This window comes from Pungitius pungitius, chromosome 4, assembly GCF_949316345.1.
Source record: "Pungitius pungitius chromosome 4, fPunPun2.1, whole genome shotgun sequence".
Classification (NCBI taxonomy): Eukaryota; Metazoa; Chordata; class Actinopteri; order Perciformes; family Gasterosteidae; genus Pungitius; species Pungitius pungitius.
Window position 1 is genome coordinate 6,108,905 of NC_084903.1, and position 20,541 is coordinate 6,129,445.

Sequence of the window (20,541 nt, forward strand, 5' to 3'; positions counted from 1 at the left end):
GTCTCCGTGGATCATAGTTTCGTGCGGACCCCGGTTCTGACTCCTGGCTCATGGCTCTGCTGACACCTGCTGCTGCTATCATCATTACTTTAAATATGATTCATATTACTGTCATCAAAAAACAACATCTTTCTGCTCTCCCTCCCCACAGAAGCCTCTGTGGATGGTGGTTCTATCTGATGGAGGTTGTCCCTGCAGTGGTCCTGCCGTACACCTGTTCTGCTACTTGCAATTACTTGTATCATTTCAGTTAGAGGAATTGAGTGTATTGTACATCTTTTACATTGTTGATTCTGTACACATGACATCCATTGCAGTCTGTCCATCCCGGGAGAGGGATCCCTCCTCTGACGTTCTCCCTAAGGTTTCTTCCCTTTTTTCCCCATTGAAGGGTTTTTTCATATTTTGGGGAGTTTTTCCTGTGCCGATGTGAGGGTTTCGGGACAGAGGATGTTGCATGTGTACAGACTGTAAAGCCCTCTGAGGCAAATTTGTAATTTGCGATTTTGGGCTACACAAAATAAAATGAATTGAATTAAAGTGTGCCAAGAAAACATCCCAGCATTACACCACCAGCAGCAGCCTGCACAGTGGTAACAAGGCGTGATGGATCCATGTTCTTATTCTGTTTACGCCAAATTCTGACTCTACCATCTGAATGTCTCAACAGAAATCAAGATTCATCAGACCAGGCAACATTTTTCCAGTCTTCAACTGTCCAACTTTGGTGAGCTCTTGCAAATTGTAGCCTCTTTTTCCTATTTGTAGTGGAGATGAGTGGTACCCGGTGGGGTCTTCTGCTGTTGTAGCCCATCCGCCTCAAGGTTTTGCATGTTGTGGCTTCATAAATGCTTTACCTCGGTTGTAGCGAGTGGTTATTTCAGTCAGTTATTTCAGTTGCTCTTCTATCAGCTTGAATCAGTCGGCCCATGCTCCTCTGACCTCTAGCATCAACAAGGCATTTTCGCCCACAGGACTGCCGCACACTGGATGTTTTTCCCTTTTAACACCATTCTTTGTAAACCCTAGAAATGGTTGTGTGTGAAAATCCCAGTAACTGAGCAGATTGTGAAATACTCAGACTGGCCCGTCTGGCACCAACGACCATGCCACGCTGAAAATTGCTTAAATCACCTTTCTTTCCCATTCTGACATTAAGTTTGGAGTTCAAGAGATTGTCTTGACCAGGACCACACCCCTAAATGCATTGAAGCATCTGCCATGTGATTGGTTGATTAGATAATTGCATTAATGAGAAATTGAACAGGTGTACCTAATAATCCTTTAGGTGAGTGTATGTGATTCAAACCCCGGACCACAGGCGAAGAAATAGAGTGTACAATGTGAACATGATGAAACGCTACCAACTCCACGAAGTTCACCAAGGGTCATCCAAGGCCCAGGGGTCAACGACGGTGTCACCTGTTGCAGCTGTTTCCATGGTGAGCTCTCCTGTCGATGGTAATGAAGACGGGTTGGTGATGCGCGATGCTGCATCAATGGGGGCCAGACTAACTAATACTGAGGTATTGTCCCAATTGCCCCACTACTTGTCTCATCTCCCTAGACCAGAGGAATGATATTATGACACTTATTGGTGATTTTCCATGCCTGTTCAGTGACACTCCCTCCCAAACGCCTGTCATAATGCATGACATTGTCTTGACCAGCCCTACAACCATGTGATGTAGACTAACAATGTGATGGTTATTTGTCTTAACATAGCAACACATTCATCTGGAGGAGTGTTTGTAGTATTTACTTACCCTGATGGCATCATCTGGGCTTCATTGCTCCACTTTCTTCATCCCTCAAGTCCCTCAATATCAGAAGATAATAGTTGGGATTGCTTGATATCAGAGATGCTCACGAGTCCCAAAGGTCGAGTCCGAGTCGAGTCTGAAGTCTTTCGAGGACGAGTCTCAAGTCGGGTCTGAAGTCACCGTGTGTGCGACTCAAATCGCACTCGAGTCCGAGTCTCAAACTCACTGTAATTTGTGAATCTATTTTCAAAGACAATATACACATTGTATATTGTGATTACAGTTGTTTTAATAATAATGATGATAATAATAATTGCTCCTATTGTTGTTATATTATGGTGCGTTTCCACCGAGCGGTACGGTACGGGTCGGGTCTGTACCCTTTTATTTGTGTCTCCACTGAGAAAAGTACCAAAAATCCGCACAGTACCGTACCACTTTTTGGGTACCCTTCCGTTGGGGTACCTGGCACAGTTGTTTGGTACTAAAGGGTGGAGCTAGACTCACTGCAGAACGTTGAAAGAGTGTCGTCATTTGCGCGTGCAGCAAGAGGAAAGACAACACACGAAGCGCCGTTTTTAAACTACAACACCGTCGCAACAATGTCGCCGCGCAGCATTTACTTTAACAGCCACATATCGAGAAGCAAGAACAGGATCGGCTGTATGTCCTTCATTGTTGTTTGCGGTTAGCTTTCAGTTTTCGCGTGATCGAATGACGTCAATCTACTTTCCGTCCAATACCACGCCCATCAAGTGACGTTACCACTACTTTCTGGAATACACCACGCCTATCAGGTAAGGGTGCTGTTGGCGATGGAAACGCTCGCCAAATCATGGTTAACAGACCCGACCCGTACCCTACCGTACTGCTCGGTGGAAACGCGCCATTAGTAGTGGCTTATTATTAAGAGAATAATACATTTGTATTTCACTTGTGACTTTAAAATTGAAATATACTAACATCATTTATGTTTTATTATTTATTTATTATGAATTATTTTAAGGGAGCAGGACTATGTGTGGCTGTCTCCTTGTAGCCCTTCATTTCCTACTCTGAAACCAAAGGGGAAGGACCTATTGTTACATTTGGACTGATCCTGCTGCTCAAGGACAAATTCTCAGCTGTTGCAGAACTGTCAGCCACAGACAAAGAGCAATATGAATCTTCAGCACATTGAGAGTCACCCTATCATTATCCGGCTCCTCTTTCTCCTCTGGCTGCATGTCATCATAATGTATTTGAACTTTGTCACACGTCCTCCTGCTATGTATAGTCTGTTCTTAGAGCTGTGAGAAAATCAGCTAGCATCAGCTCTGGGTAGGAGGTGCTCATTCACACTGGCACTAGTAGGTAGTGAAACACCACTGATGTTGTAATATGACCTGGATCAAAGCTATCTTATTGTCAGTTTGCGTTTTAACTGAAATGTCATGAAGCTCCAAAATCGGGGAAGCGATGGAGTCTAACAGCTGCCCGAGCTTCAGCCAGCAGCCAGGACTGTGTCAGCCCCTGGAAAGCCTGAGGGTCAGCATTAACGGCTGCTCTTTTACTGTGGATAAAACCATTCTGTCTGAGAAATGTGAGTACTTCAGAGCATTATTCCAGTCAGGAATGAGAGAGTGCCAACAGGAAGAGATTCAGCTGCAGTGTGTGGGGGTACTGGGCTTTCAGGTCATGCTGCAGGTCCTGGGCGGGAAGCATCCCATGCTGAGCAGCGATCAGATTGTGGAAGCCATTGAGTGTACAGCTTTCCTGCAGGTGCCCGCTCTTACCGAGCACTTGATCAATATCGTAAATTCTGAAAACTGTCTGCTCATTTACCACACGGCTGCCACCTACGGTGTGGGAGAGCTCTCCTACAGTTCAGCCTTATTCATCAGAGATATGTACACTGAACTGAAGGAAGAAGTTCAGACCTTACCCAAGAAGATGGTAGAGTACATAGAGTCCTTTCTCCCAAGTAGCTACGTGGCAGTGTGCAGCCACTCTCCGTCCACTGAGCAGCTAAAGGATCTCCAGAGGACTGTCTGTTACCTGGACGAAGACAACAGCGAGTGGAAGGTCCTGACTCATCTACCTGTGAGCACGAGCACCACAATGGCCGGTGTGGCAGTCCTGGACAACAAACTCTATATCATCGGAGGAGTGCATGATATAACCAAGACGGTATTGGAGAATGGTTTCTGTTACAATCCTGCAGCAAACACATGGTCCACCATCTGTGGTTGCCAGCAACCACGCTACAACTTCACTCTGATAGGTCATGAGGGCTGTCTCTACGCTATAGGTGGTGAGTTCAAAATGAAGGCCATGTCGTCTGTGGAGAGGTACAGGGTGTCGAATGGAAGCTGGCGGTTTGTCGCCCCCCTCCCCTGCCCTGCAGCCTTGGTGGCGTCTGCTATAGCCGTGAACAGAATATTTATCTGCCTCTGGAAAGGAAAGGGGGCCACAGATATACTTGAGTACGCCTCTGAACGGGATCAGTGGCTGCTGATCACCACGCTCATCCGTGAGCACAGTTATGGTCTCTATATGGTGCCACATAAAGATAATCTGTATGTGATGCGCAATGGACCGTGTGATGACTTCTTACTGTGTGTGATGGACTGCTACAACCTGAGCTCCGGCCAGTGGACGGCCATGTCTGGCCAGTATGGGAATAGCAAAGGCTCTCTGTTGACTGCTGTAGCCAGAGGAGATTCTGTGTTCACACTCAGCCGGGAGGTGACCACAGAGTATACTGTAGAGGATTACAAATGGAGAGTGAAGCGGGAGATGAAGGGTTTTGGCAGGATTGGATCTATATATACATTTCTGATGAGACTCAATAAAGTCTGCATCTCCCCCATGGGGAACTCTGATCAGGACCAAAATAGCCTCTGAGAGCCTGTAGGACTACTTTGAACTTGGTTCAAAAGAAACACATCCCACATGTTTGAAACTAACCACCTGGTGTATATGGAAGAGGGGAAAAAAGGGATAAGTAACTTTTCCTTTGTAAATCTTTATACATCCTGCTAAACTATACATCTGCTTGACATCTTGGTGGGAATATTACAGTATTTGGAGATCACACAACAATGAATTGATGACATTGAGTTTCTGTTTTTGCGAACAGTCCGTGATGGACACTGATCGTGTTTTCATCGAAAAAAGTTCAAGAGCAGTTCCCCAGATGGAATCATTTTAGGAAGAGAGAAGACGGCAGAAGAGTTCAATAAACATCTTCATAATCATGTTTTTTATCATCACCACCTTCATCATCATACATATTATAAAAACTATATACTACATATATAGTACTATTAGTAATATACTATTTACATACTATAAATCAACAATTGACTTTTCCTGGGTGAAGGCCACATCCATCTTCAGCTAAAATGATTGAAAGAGAACAGTAATAGTTCTTCTCTCTCTGCCTAAGAAAATAATAGCAACCAGAAAAACATGAATTAAAAGGTAAGGGTGTGTGCGCGCGTGAGTTTGATCTTCCATCAGGCCACACGCATCATCAGCTCCTCTAGGGCTCGCTCTCGGTGGTTTTCATGGACCAGCAGCACCTCTTTGATGGCGCTCTGCTGGAAGCCCATCTCATTGAACTGACCCAGCAGATGGAGGAACTCCTCGGCCTATAAGAGAAAGAATGAAGAAAGGTTTATAGAGGGGAAAATGTTATCTTATTGTTCAATGTATTTTATGTTATAATCAGTTTTAGAGAAATTGGGTAAGTTGTAGTAGGTAGTAAGTAGATGAGTTACAATTTAACAGAGAGAAGGGAGACGCTAACAGAAGGCGCATAGACAGATATATAGGCAAGGTTGCATAGATATAGAGACAGGAGAGTCATTGTGACACTGGGGATGGCAAAAGGTTTAGGACAAGATAGTGTAGAGACACTGTATAGACACAGCTATAGGACAACGGTCTCAGTGTGTGTATGTAGACGCTAGGAGACAGAACGGGAAGGCCAGAGAGATAGGGTCAGCCGACCAGAATGAGCCTGTTAGTCCTGCATCAACACACCAGGGTGTCCTTCCGTACAGAGCTTGGTTTATTGTCACAATGTTGTTGCTCCAATAAATCTCTGTGAATCAAAGAACCTAGATCTCCAGTGTGTGTGGTCTGTGTGTGTCCTCATCTCGAGTCAGATAAAGTCAGTGAGTTAGAAAATAATTGGAAAATAGTTAAAACTATGAATAAATTAATCCCCAACAGTTTCAAAGGGAAAGTTGAAAGTCGTGTTGTCTCTAATGAAATGTTCATGTAACAGTGTAGCGTTCTGCACCTCTTACCTTTGTTTCACAGTTCTGAAACATCTCCAGAGCTTCTTCTACCAAAGCCACATCATAACCCAGCTGGCATAGACGGTCACATGCCACCAGATAACTCAAGATCTGAGAAGACACATAAATATTTCAACATCTTGTCGGTAAAACCCAATAAACTTTAAACGTATTTAGGCTAATAATGCAGTGATAGCATCGACTAATGTTTGACCACCATCTACGTTTAGTGAAGAAATATTCCGATGTGAAATCTCTTTTTTCTCACGAATAGTCCATAGCTACAAATTTTTTAAACATTTCTTAAAATAAAAGCAGGAAAGGAGGAACTATAAAAAGCAGATATGTGCAGCATAGTTGAAAATGCTGAAAGATGAAAGATGAAAATACTCAAAGTACAAACACTTCCAACGTACAGTTCTTTGAAAAAAAGTTATCTAGTCGGTTATCTGGTTAAATCTCTTATGATCATAATTTAATAACCTTTTGTAATTTAAGGATTATCCAACCCACTTTGTTTGGTTTTGTAATTTTTAAGCTACTAGCTTATGTTAATCATTCGCTGGTGCGTCACTTCTCAGATCCCCCTGTACTGTGGATTGTGACGTAGTCTGTGGAAACACATGAGCAGGCTATGGTCTATTTTTACAGAGGCTTAAAGTGGCTTATTACTCAGTGTTTTGGTTTCATTCCCACTTCCAGTTGGTAAAAAACAACATTACAGTGTGGTATAGAAACATCATTATACCGTTATTTTACCATTCCTACTGTCATGAAAAGGACTCAAACAAGAGATAGTCTTTCAATAATATACTTTTATTAAAGTTAAAGCAGTGTCAAATACACTTAACAGCAATCACATTTTTGAAAAATACAAATAACAAAACATAAAATTGGATTTAACAAATGCAAACATATTAAACAACAAAAAACATTGAAATACTTAAATAACTGAACACAATTTTTATAAGTGTTACGTAGGGAGGAACGACAGGTAGCACACTGCATCCTGGTGTTCTCTTTAAAGTCATAAAGAGACATAAAGTTCCACTCAGTCTTTTTATCAGTGTGGCCACATGGGGATTCACAGTTGCTGACTTCTTCTGGACCAGCTTCATGGTCCTTGTATCACTGTTGCCAAAAGACCACAAGGAATTATTATTCTTCTCACAAACCGGTTCAGTCCAAGGAAGCACTAAAATGTAATAAAAGAGAAGGCCCATTAGACGTTGTAACCTAGTAAAAAAAAACGTATGAAATAAAATTAAAAGAAATACTTGTTTTCACTTTTCATTATAATGACCCATGTGTCTACTCATGAGAGATTATTCTTCTCATCTAACGTGTAAATATTTTATTTATGTAAAATAACATTTGACCCTCTGTTAAAGAGTCCAGTACTTTTACATAAGACTACTTACATTTCACAACATGAATAAATGATCATATCTAATGTGGGACCATAGAATTCACAAAATTTAATGAAAATAACATTAGCAAATGCTGTAGCCGAAGCTAACGTAGCAGCAACGTCAAATGGATACAACGCGGTTCAACACAAAGATAACATTACAGATATTAAAGTTGTCACTCGAGAGAGAAACATTAGCTTAAGTTAGCTGAAAATTGCATGCATTCTGGCCACATCCAGTTTAACAAAAAGTCACGTTACCATGCCCATGCATTAGATTTGGCCTGGGGAGCAATTAGGGGTTAGGTGTCTTGCTCAGGGACGCTTCGACATGGCACATGGGTAGCCGGGATTCGAACCGCCAACTTAATCTTGCAGCTCCCAGCGCATCACACTACTCCATGCGCCACCATCTCCCCAAAATCAACACAACAAAATGACTGAAATCGGTAATGCTGACAGTGATAATATCTACGTTACCTTGTTCAGTGAGCCACAAGGGCAGGATGGATTAGAGGGTCCGCTGTGCTATTTGACAACGAGGTGGAGCAGCACGTGGTGTGAGGTGGAGGAGCAGATGGTGCTTGAGCACCAAAACCGAGTCTGAATGAGAGCAGATCCGCTGCAGAGTCGAATGCTATCTTGCTTGGTCCACTTTGGTGCTTCGTTCAGAGTCATGGAAATCGGCAAACTTTTCCACCCTGAATGTAATCACGGATTGATGATGTCTACAGATTTCTTTACCTGTCTTGATGAGATCAGAATCAGAAGCCATTTATTGCCATATATGTTACACATACAGGAATTTGATGTGGTGAATCGGTGCAGAATGATGTGAGAATAAAATAAGATAAAGTCTTTACATTCAATGTGCTAAATAAGAAGTAGACACTTGATGCAATGTGATTATATGATGCAAGTATTGGGCGAAGTTAGAGTTAACAAAAAAGGAATAAATACAAAAAATGTCCTTCCAAAACGACAACCGTTGCTATATTTTACAGTATTCAACTGTATAGAAGAATAACAGTACAGTATATTACTGTACTGAATATCGTGTAATTTTACAGTCATTTTCTAATTTATGAAGGACTACTAAATCAGGCAGTATATGTTATAATTAGGGTCCTTGCTACAACTAGTCGTAGAGGAACCTATTGTATTTCAAGGAATTCTTCTTCTTCTCACAAACCGCAGGCCTTTTTGGGGCCTTTATAAGTTGTTAAATTTGGCATGGATATCCGGACTGTTAAAAAATTTGTTTGGGTATAAAGAAATGTCTCTATAGCGGCCTCTAGAAATTTAAAAAAGACCACACTAGGCCAGTTTCCACCCCCGATGTCCGATCATCTTGAAATTTGGCACACAAGTGCTCTTCGACATGCTTTACAAAAAAGTCAATAATGGTATGCAAATGCACCTAACTAGATTTTCCGCCATTTTGAATTTAGTGAACAACACATTTTTGACAATTTCTCCTAAACGCTGAGTTTGATTGTCACGAAACCTTCAGTGGATCATTATTGGGTCAATGTGCCGTTGATATATCAGTGCTGATAGCTCATTGTTTTGATGAGATATGGGCTAATTAGCTTCGCAAGGGGGGTGGCTTAAACTGGCAGATTTTTTACTTCCAAATGACTTGGCCTGCCCTCACCAAAATTATAGCATGTGTAAACATTGAAGCCCTGAACATACCCTCATTTTTTCATAACTTTTGAACAATAGAAGTTGGATTTTGCTGAAAGAAATATTAAACTATGTGCGTAGGGCGCAATTTAAAAAACAACATATTTTAAAAGATTTCAAAGGAAGTTGGGTCATGTATGGTATTTTGAGAGGGTTTTATTTTGGGATGGAACATCAGAATGTCCTGGTTATCCATAAGTGTCATCTTGGGGATGTGAACTATCAACCTGAAGTGGAATGGTCATGAAAGTATTGATTGTTTCCTTTCAAATTTAATTTGACAATGACAAAATGTAGTCTGGTGATAGATTTTCAAGGAAATTGGCTCATGTATGATATTTTGAGAGGCTTTTATTTTGGACTGGTACATCAGAGTGTCCTGGTAATCACCAAGCCTGTCTGAAGTGGAATGGTCATCAAAGTATTGATTGTTTCCTTCTAAATCTACCCTGAAAATGACTAAATGTAGTCTGGTAATTGAGACATTGAAGGAAATTGACTCATCCATGGTATTCTGAGAGGCTTTAATTTGTAATGGTACATCAGAAGCTCCTGGTTATATGTTGACATAAAAGGCTTAAGACCATGATAATGTCAAAGATAAAGTTTGCAAAGCAGCATTCCTGGCGTTGCTCCACGCAATTAACGACCACTGACTTGCGAACGCTTCGTCCTCGGCCGTATTTGTAACCGTCTGGCCAGTGCCCCGATGTGCAAGGAGTGGCGAGGACCCGTCCAACGCTGCTCGCAGCTTTAATTAATGGTTGAAAATCTGCCTTTTTGGCCTATTTTCATGATTTCTTACAGTTGTAAAAGACCAAACTCCTCCCAGGGATTAAACCCAATTATTTTCAAAATCGCCCAGTGTGATCCAGAGACCTTAGACTCTAAAAACTGCATTTTTGCCAGAAGAATTACCAAACTACAGTATGTGTGTAGGGAGCATTTTCAAAAAACCACCATTCGCCACGAACGTTGAAGTTGTTTTAACTCAACCATACTTTATCTAATCTGCTCCATATTTCTCATATAGCATGAACTTCTCACCCTTTAAACATCCATATGATCATTTCTAACCAAAATTACAGGATGTGTAAACATTGAACCCCTGAACCTACCCTAATTTTCATAATTTCTTACATGTCAACATGTCTTACAGTCTTAAGACCGAAGTCCTCCCAGGGATTAAACCCGATTCTTTTCAAATCCACGCAGTGTGCTCTTGAGACCTTGGCCTTTAAAAGTTGCATTTTGCCGGAAGAAATATTAAACTCTGTGTGTAGGACGCAATTAAAAATAAACACCTTTTAAAAGATTTCGACGGATGTTGGGTCATGTATGGTATTTTGAGAGGAAATTGACTCATCTATGATATTCTGAGAAGCGTTAATTTTTAATGGTACATCAGAAGCTCCTGGTTATATGTTGACATAAATGGCCTAAGACCATGATAATGTCAAAGAAGTTTGCAAAGTGGCATTCACGGCGTTGCTCCACACAGTTAACGACCACTGACTTGCGAACGCTTCGTCCGACGGCCGCAGGGTTCCTCGGCTGCATTTGTAACCGTCCGGCCAGTGCCCTGACATGCAAGGAGTAGCGAGGACCCGTCCAACGCTGCTCGCAGCTTTAATATTACATTTGTGTTTGAAAATGTTATTGTTGTCTAAGATCCAGTGTGTATGATTCTGATGTATTGGACGGAAGTGTGGCCAGAATGCTTCATTGAGAATCCTACTATGGCTCAGGCATGGGCCGCCCTACTCTGCGTGACTGGGGTGCCAACAGTAAAGAAAGTCAGTGGTCCTAAAGTGTAAGATACTGACTGACCTGATCTGGGGTCTGCCGCCCAGTCTTCTGCAGAGCGATGATGGCGGTGCGGAAGGGGTAACCCTGGTCAGTGATTGCCCCCAGCAACTCTCTCTCTTCTGGGCTCAGAGCTGACAGGAGCTCTGCTGACGAGTCCAAAGCAGAGGACTTCTAGGAAACAAGAGTCCAGTGAGCGAGTGTGTGATTCTATTTTTAGAGTGTAGACTTTAAAGAGCAGATCCCTGAATGTATTTTGGAAGTGTGAACTGATAAAATGGTTGAGATTGATTTCTCCTGTAGGTTGACAAAGACTGATTTACAGCCAACTTGAAACAGATTGTAGGGGCCAGGTATTTGGCGTCACTTTTTTCTTTGTTTGATTGAGTCACGTGGTGTTTTTTGGTGTTCAACGGGGATAAAGGGGCGTATTCAATATTTGGTTTGGAAAGGGAAAGAGAGGGGGTGAGAGAAGGAGATCTATATTTTGTTGACCGCAAGATAGCATTGTAAACACCTGATCATATGAACAGTAAAATAAAAAACTACACAGAACAGTTACGGCATCCGGGTGTCACTCAATCACAGCGCGTCCGCGGATTTTCTCCTCTACTCAGCCCCTCGGCGACACAAACAAGTTACGTCGCCTACACAGATGCTGCTGTGTTGACCAGACAGGGTGTGTGTGATGCCACAGTGAGTGCTGTCCCTGGATTATGTGTGAAGATTTATAGTAGGGATCAGGGGAAAGTAACACCTGAGCCAGGATACAGACCAGAGTGAAGCGCTGACTATTCTGCGGATTCCATTAGCTTTTTCTAACCCTCACTATAAGCTCTCTTTGTTACTAAAAACTTAAAAGAAAAGCAGGAAATAAGAAGTTGGAACCATAAAAAGCTATAAAAACGCCCAATTTACATTTAATAACCAATAACTCCAGCTGTCAGATACATGCAATGTAGTTGAAGTTGAGAATGCTGTGAAATAAAAATACTCAAAGTACAAACACTTAAAACGTACAGTGCTTTGTCATCTGGTTAAATCTCTTATGATCATAATGTAATACCTTTTCATTTCACGTCATGCAATGAAACACAATCTGTGTGAGAGCAGTGGGACCTGACTGACCTGAATGAGACAGTCATACTGTCTTTAAGTCCTTAGCTTTTCCCTGCTGATCAACTCTTAGTAAGGTGATTTGAAATATATACACTTTGTGAAACCACTAGCGAAGCCAAGAAGTCAAACAAAATCAATGATCTGCATATCACTGCTGAAAGATCATTCAACCCGCCCAACACAGCAACACATCCTGGAACTCTGGCATCCTGGCTATTTAAAAATATTACTATGAATAAAACTGGAGTTCCTTTGGTTCCCTCAACATTACAATGTGTAATTCTTACCCTGTGTGTTGCGTTGTGGTTGTTGATGATGGGGAGCCTATCGACTGTATTGGCTCTGGTGTTGAGGGCTCGGCTGGTGGGGGTCCAGTTTGGAGTTGGGCTGTCTGTGTTGAGAACGTGGTGTTGGGATGTTTCCAGCACTGACAGGGAGCACTGTCGCAGGTTCTTCCTGCGCTGGTGAGGCAGGCTGCTGAGGCAGGCAGGAGGGTTCAGGAGGTCTGGGACAAAGGCTCTCTGTGCTTTCCTTTGACATGAAGCACCAGTTTCCCCACCAGAGCAGACTTTCACTGAAAAATATATCTTGTCTTTCTCTGAGGCATCATCCTCAGAGATGGGCGCTTCAGTGCGCAGGACCGCAGGGTTGAGGCTGTGGGAGCGCTGTCGAGGATTGGGCTCCCAGAAGTCGGAGCAGTGGCGGCTGGCTAAGCGGCTCTGCTGTGGGCTGCTGAACATCATCCAGTACGGAGGACAAGATGGCGGCAGTCCGGACGAGGAGGAGGGGGGTGGAGGCTGGTGCTGGCCGGTGAAGCCACTCTGCAGTCCGGTCAGCACCCAGTTTTCCAGACTGAACTCATACTGTCAAAAGGATAAACTAAACGTTAGTGACAGAAACTGCCACTGTCGGGGAAAAACAAACACGCACACGTAGCCAAACCAGTAGGTTAAAAAACCAGTAGGCACGTAACAACGGCATTTGGCGAGGAATAATCCTTTCTGCGGTACAATCCGCCTTCGTTCAGTTTACTTTAAGAGTCAAGCTGATGTTTACACCGTGTAGACTTGACATCATGTTCACGATTACAGCATACGAGTGGCCCTCGTTAAAATATTGAATGCAATGATGCTGTATGTCTGGTGTTTTCGTCTGGTCCGCGTACTTTAAAAACTCCAAACACCGACCACACGTAAAGCAAAACCGCGTTAAGCTGTTCATGTGTTTGCCACAACAAGGGAAAATCATCCCTCGGCCGCAGTCCATGTTCGGACGGTCACCATGAATGTCTTTGACGCCATAAACTCCACAACCAACGACAATTCAAAAACACCACGCTCAACTCTTCCATGTCACTTGCGATATGTGGTACATTCCCTTTCCGTGAAGAAAAAGAATTTACATCATTTGTAAATTTGTTTCGGGATTGGTAAAAGTGTTTAGCGTAATGTTAATTTGTTTTCTAAAATGTAAATGTGTTTTCTAAAATGTAAATGTGTTTTCTAAAATGTTAATTTGTTTTATAAAATGTTAATTTGTTTTATAAAATGTTAATTTGTTTTCCAAAATGTTAATTTGTCTCGAGCTTTGTAAAAGTGTTTCATTCTTTGTAATGTTGCTTTGCACTTCCCGGCCACCGTAGATGTTAGCAAAATTGCACAAAAACTGAGAGCTGAGTGTTCTTTGGTAGATTTTAGAGATAAACAATGCTCTGAAACAGTTCCTTACTGAGGAGTAATTTATGGAAGACCAGCAGTGTTGGTTCGTACCTAAAGAACACGAGGCCATTGATATAACCGAAAGATAGACGGATGTGTTTGATGATAGTGATGAGCAAGCGAAGCTATTCGATAAAACAAGACAAGACTTGGAAAGGCTAAGCTAGTGTTGGAAGATTGTGACAGCGGACACAGTTGGACAATAGAGTCAACGCAAGGAATAAAATACATAAGAGAAAAGCATCAAAAGAAAGGCATGAGTGTCACAGTCATGTGAAGATTGGTCCAGTCCATCTCCATAACCCACAGCCAAGCAATTATGGTACAGCAACTACAGGGCAGCAGCAGCACAGGAACACCAACATCAGTAGCAATGTTGTGGAGACATTACAGATATGGAGCAGGAAGCTAACATCTCAGAGCTAATGATGAAGCAGCATAAAGGATCACCACCATTGGACATTCTCACCTTTTAAGGAGATCTGCTTGATCAACATCTGTTCATAACGGTTTTCAAACATGGAGAACAACAAGGATCGCCTCTAAAATATAGAGCTGTTTACTAGTGGTCAGTCCTGAAAGCAAATTGGAGGCTGTCTCCAGATGGATCTCAGGATATAATAAGGCCAAGCAGCTTCTCAAAGAACAGTTTGGAAATGAACATAAACTTTCAGTGGCCTACATAGACAATGCCTTAAATTGGGGCCCGAGGACGGGAAATCCTTAAACCCCTAATCACTTTTTCTTACTGGATGCTACAATGCCATGATGGACATTAGCCACATGGAAGAAATAAACTGTTCGGCCAATATGAAAGCTATTGTAACCAAACTGCCTTAGAAGCTAAGAGGAAGATGCAGGCAAATAGCTTGTGAGATACAGGAACAGCACGACAAAAGTCAACTTTAAAGACCTCGACAGCTTTACACTTTTTGTGAAATCAGAGAGTTAAAAGTACAAAATAAATACCCTGTTAAATACTTTGTCATTTTTTGTCGTCATGGTGATATTACATGTGGCAGCAAAGGGCTGTTCCTTTCATATTTTCATCATTTCAAGCCCTCACAGACTCTCACACTCAACCACTTTGCGGTGACCTGAGTTAAGTCCCTGAGGGGTTAAGGTTTAGGGTTTAGGGGGATTTAGGATTGGGCCTCAAATATAAAAGAGCTGTAGCATGTTAGATACAACTTATTTATTTGGATTATCAGTGAACAAATAAATGATTTTGATATTATCCCTTTTTTGGAAATAGAGGGAAAACACACACAAGCGGTGTGTGTTCGTAAAAGAGAGCCGAAGGACACAGTATGTCACATAACACATTCAGACCACAATAAGACACACTCACCTCTGTGTCCTGCAGTCTGGTGAGATAATCAGGCAAAATAACTTCCACTTTTTTGACTTCATGTAAGGCACCATCTGGCATCTTCAGAGGGACGCCGTCCATCCTACACACACATGCACACACACACACATTAACTGAGGTGTCTCTTGGACATTTAATATACATATTATCACAATCACACTTCTTTCTGCGTCATGAATCTGCTTCGGTGCTCAAAATTGCAGAGTAAGGTTGTTGGTTCATCAAACATTTCAACAGAAATAATTGTTTAACAATCCTGTTAATGTGAATTTGGTTTTATGGAGTTACTTTTTTTTAGCGTTATTTCTTTTACCGCTCCCTGCGGAAATTACGTCTTCCCATTTTGCACTTCTTAACTTCCCGTAGCTCGTCTTCCCTTCACAATGGTGCAGGATTTCCGAAGGAGGCTGACATTCAGTCAGTCATTGTCTATACTGCTTACACTTAGAGGATCGCGGCCAGGACCCCTTGGACTGGTCGCCAGTCAGTTACAGTGCTCACATAGAACAACATATTTCCTCACCTTTAACAGCATTATCATTTTTTTAATTTGATGTTTACATGAACAGGGTGGTGGATTTTAAGTGTATTTTTGAGCAGCACTGTGTAGAAGGACACAGGAGGACCTTGACTAAGTGCCGACTAGTGAGATTCTTTTAGAAACCCGTCATCTATTGGGCTTTTAATTCTCTTGGTAAGGAAACTGTCCTCGGGTCTTAATTACCCAATTGAGCCCTTTCTGTGCTGGCCCAATCTGGTGTCCTTTTTATTTGTCCTTTTAAATCGAGATGCATCTCTTTTACTGTCTTTTTATGGTGAAGCAGGATCTCTGAGACCACTTTTAGATTCAGTCATTTTAGACCTTGTTTTTATCTTGAGCTTGACTGTTTTTAAATAGTTTGTGATTCAGATTATAATAAAATGTTTTGTTAATTTATTCGAGTGGTTACTTGGTATGGCGCACACACATCACCTCACTGAGATATCCACCTTTTTGGTTACATTTTAAGTTTAGTGGCCTCCTGCTGTCTGCCACCAGTATTTTAAGCAAATAACACACTTGAATCTCTCTTCTTGGCCTACCTTAGTGCTTGTAAAACCATAGGACAGATATGCCTTGGTGGTCCATGTACCTTTTGATCCTCCCTTTTACCGTAAAAACCATAAAACAAAAACACTCGTCAACACACGGCCGTTTTGAGAAACATTTTGAGAAAAGTGAATAAATGGATAAAAATAAACAATCCTGGTCCTACGGGATCTGTTAGCCGCAGTATATAACTACACGCACACTCGCTGCTCTTGGCTCTGACATTTATTGTCCACGCATTGTGTTATAAGTAATAATAGTGCTCATATAGTTTAATCGAAGAGCAGACAGTTTAAGGAGATGCAGAGTAAACATGTTTGCATCTCCACCAGTGTGTAGCAAAATACGTGTATTTAAAACATTGATTTAATTATATTTAACTATTCATGTCATTTATCTAGGTAACATATGTAAAAACTCGCGGCCTGCCGCCGGTGTCCAGCTGCCCGTCCGGTGCGACCCGCCGTCAGCAAACCATTGAGTCCCTCTCTCTTGTTATATTCATATCATAAAAGAGGGAACACGTGTTGTTTATTAAGCAATAAATAATGACAGTTATGGTCAGGGTTAGACTAGAGAGGTCTGGTTCATTAATTCTGGTTTGTTTATCACACTTCCAGCCTAAATTGAATGATTAGGCCCAAGAGGTCAAAGGTTCCAGATGATGAAGAAATAATTCTTCTCACTCAGCGGCTCACACGGTCAGATGCCTCCACAGGACACCTGTCTGTTCACACGTACACTTCTTTCTAAATTGGCTGATTGTGTTACACATCGGAGTGTGCATCATGTGCAGGGAAAGGATCAGACAGCATCCGTCATGCCCGTGAGTTAACCCTCACCTGTATCCCTCTCTCCCCCGCTGTACTGTGAAGCCTAAGCAGATATTTGCTCCGGTAAAACCAAGACCCCACGGGACAAGTTAAGAGACAGTGAGCTTGTTGCGTTGTCCCCAACATGCTCATGTTAAATGGAATTCCTTATTTTAATACTTCAAACATGCAGTAAAATGAGAAGTCGAATGATTTAGTACTATAACAAGAGTGAATTTTAAAGGCTGCAGGATCAATAAGATATTTTAAATGACATCTTAAAAAGCCCAACATTTGATGTTTAATGCATTTATCTTTTACCTCATATTATTCACTGCACTTTTATTTCCTCAGATTATAAAAAACATGATACCAACCTATTTGTTCATTGTGAAACATTTTATATACAAAATCTATATTATGGGTGTATCAACTGTTGTCTGCCAATTAATCAAAAAGATTCCCCACCAATGAAAAACATTGATGGTACAAATAGGTATTTTGTTATCTTTGCTCTACATTAACCTTATTTTAGATTTTAAACCAAAATTTGAGTGTTCTAGTAAAACAAATGTTATTTTACCTTTGTAGTCTTGGCGCCGCTGTAAGTCAGTCTCCTCTCAGAGGTGCGTGAACAGAAGTGTAATCTAGTGACTTACAGTAATCAACCAGCTGATGTCCCCACAGAGGGAGCACAGAAGACGTCAACAAAGAGTAAAAGCCTGACGTCAGTACACAAAGCCGATTAAAGAAGGATCCAGTAAACAGGCTGCAGGAGGCAATCACTTCCACAGCTTTCTTTTTAGCATTGGCAGATGTCAGAACCAATTTAAGGTTTTATTGCATAATAAACACCACCTTAGTGAAAAATACACGTTTTCCTGTCCATATGTTGTGAACATTAATGACCAGTGATGATTCTTGGCCATAGGTCCTTCCCATGGGACGGAGAGGGTTAACATAATGTTGCTTTGCTCACACTGATCAACAATAGAAAGAAAACACTGAAATACAAGACTAAGATTAAGACAATATTAATTAATGGGTATTACATTTGGCAGTCATTATCAAGGTCAGGACGGTAAAACTACATATAAAAAAGAACCAACGCCTTTCATTTGTCTGTTTTTGTAACAATATATGAAGCAGAACAGAAAGGTAATAAACTGGTGGAGAACATATATCACTGTTTAGAAACCTGTCTTCACATGACTGACATTCATGCCTTTCATTTGATGCTTTTCTCTTATGTCTTATATTACTTGCGTTCACTCTATTGTCCACCTGTGCCCGGTGATTTTCTACTTCTAAACATTGTGTCCTTGCACAGAGCCCTGCAGTGGATGCCACTGGTTGACAGAACACTCGTCTCACTCTGTGTCAGCGGAGTGCACAGCGGAGGCCCAGGCCTGGTCTGACGGTTCGTCTGGTAGGATCCAGCTCTGAGGAACTGGAGAACCATCAGGATTATCCGCTGGAACCACAAACACATCCCATTCTCTCCTGAAAGAAAGCACACCACAGTCTTCACAAGTTACCAAGTCGTCCTGAAGTGTGCCAATGACAACATGTGGGACAGAGTTCTATTCAAGCTGCTAAACTTAACGTCTTGTTTGCATCCATTACTGCAGTGTGTGTTAAATGCAGAGAATAATTCCCCCAAGGGGTCTCAATAAAGGTTTCTGGAAGACTTGTTAGTTATAATAACATGTTTTCGAGGGAGGCCTGAAGGGAGTGTTGATGACTCATCAACTGTCTTTGCAGCTGGTTATTATCAGAAAAGAGCCATCAATATGAGGCAGAAAGAATATAATCCAAACCCTTCTGAGTTTCTCACTTTAGCTTTGAAGTGCTCTTGGTGAACATTCACAGAAGCTGATAGATATCCTCATCTATATTACTGTGATTCAGTAACCGTCGTCTCCACAGCTGCATGACTGTTGCAGTTCACGGTCTGTCCAACATGTCATCACTTTATCCCAGTAGGCATGTGTGTGAAATTGTCATAGTGAGCATATGAAGTCTTGAGGCCAAAAACATGTTTGAAAGTCAAAACCATTGAGCTAACAAGCTGTCATTTTGCCAAAATGTAATTTCTTCAACTCTAAATGTTTCTTATCATCTTGTTTGGCCCCCACGTGCTTGTATGCATGCTCCTAATGAGAGCAGATGGTGTCTTGTGAAATGTCGTCCCAGATCTGTCTAAGGGCATCAGTGAGTTCCTGTAAAGTCTGAGGAGCAACCTTGCAGTGTCTGATGTACCGAAACATTCCAACACGGGTAGAAAACCAGTCAAAGAGATCAAGAGAGAGAAACTTGAAATGGCCTGCACATGCAAAACCAGTCCTGTTTTGGGGGTTGTTTTTATTCCATCAACACCAATAAAGCTGAATTAAAAAATATTCAGGTATTTACCTGATTGATTAGTAACAGAGAAGTGCAATAAATTCATGCCATATCTGAGAAAAGATTGTTCCTTTGATTTTTCTTTTCATAATTCATCCTACACTTCTCAAAAACATGTCCTTATTTCCTGTGGCCCTTCAGGCTTCTATTACTGTGTTTTATGGTCCCGATTATGTGAATGTGATCAACAAACCTGATTTGGAGTAAAGCGTGCAGTGAGCGCTCAGACTGGGTGTAATATTCTGTGAAGGGCTGCAGAATGGAATCAGCAGGCAGATCCTCTGAGAAACAAACATTGGTATTACTACTCATGTGTGTGATCCAATCGTGCTGATGTTGGAGGGCTGGTGTAGAGCACTGGGACTGGTTACCTCCAAACAACATGGCGCTCACTCTGCGTTTCCTCTGCAGGAATCTCTCCCTCTCCTTTTTCAGTCGTTTCTCTTGCTCTCTCCTCCTCTCCTCCTCCTGCTCTCCTTCCAGCATCACCATCAGAGCTTTCTCCTCCGCTGAATAAACCACTGTCCTCTTCTTCATCACACACCTCAGGTGCTCCAGTCTGCTGCTGAACCCCTCGTCACATTCCTGCTCAGTGACGATACCTGCAGCACACAAAAATACAAACTGAAGGCTTCATGGTCCTGTTAGCGACAATGGACCAGTTGCAGTGCACGCAAAAAAACAGGCAACCAAGTAGCCACTTCCCCTGTGCCGGAGAGTAAGAAGCCACTGTGTTACGTGCATGATCGCAGGAAAATACTTTCCGAGTAAGTCTTCAGAATGAGAGAGTGATCATGATGGGTATTAAGGCAGTAGTAACATTATAGCTTTGAATGTGTGTTTCCCTACAGCCTGTAGCTGCGCCCATCAAACCTCACAGGGTTTGTAAAATAACTAGCAATAAAGAGCCTGTCGGAATGACTAACCTTTCCTCAATGCGGCCTCTTTCCTCAGTCTGCGCAGTTTCTCCAGAGACCTCAGGATGTCCTGCATCCTCTTCACGTCTGCTTGCTTCTTCCTCACCTCGCAGAGGACAGAATCTGCAGCAAGTTTCAGCTCCCGCTCC

The 20,541-nt window shown here is 42.0% G+C and overlaps 2 protein-coding genes across 2 annotated transcripts; one reads left to right on the forward strand and one right to left on the reverse strand.

The window, feature by feature from the left end:
- The first annotated feature begins 3,221 nt into the window (after positions 1–3,221).
- On the forward strand, positions 3,222–4,822 carry kbtbd13a (kelch repeat and BTB domain containing 13a). The gene has a single exon (XM_037450620.2). It carries the CDS (start codon positions 3,222–3,224, stop codon positions 4,647–4,649), a length of 1,428 nt encoding a protein of 475 aa, XP_037306517.1. The 3' UTR covers positions 4,650–4,822.
- A 112-nt stretch (positions 4,823–4,934) lies between these two features.
- On the reverse strand, positions 4,935–18,440 carry ubap1lb (ubiquitin associated protein 1-like b). The gene is made up of 6 exons (XM_062561678.1): positions 17,653–18,440; positions 15,147–15,249; positions 12,365–12,940; positions 10,983–11,132; positions 6,062–6,163; positions 4,935–5,398 (listed from the first exon to the last, which is right to left on the reverse strand). The coding sequence occupies exons 2-6, from the start codon at positions 15,246–15,248 to the stop codon at positions 5,264–5,266; spliced, it is 1,065 nt and encodes a 354-aa protein (XP_062417662.1). The 5' UTR covers position 15,249; positions 17,653–18,440; the 3' UTR covers positions 4,935–5,263.
- Between the last annotated feature and the right edge of the window lie 2,101 nt (positions 18,441–20,541).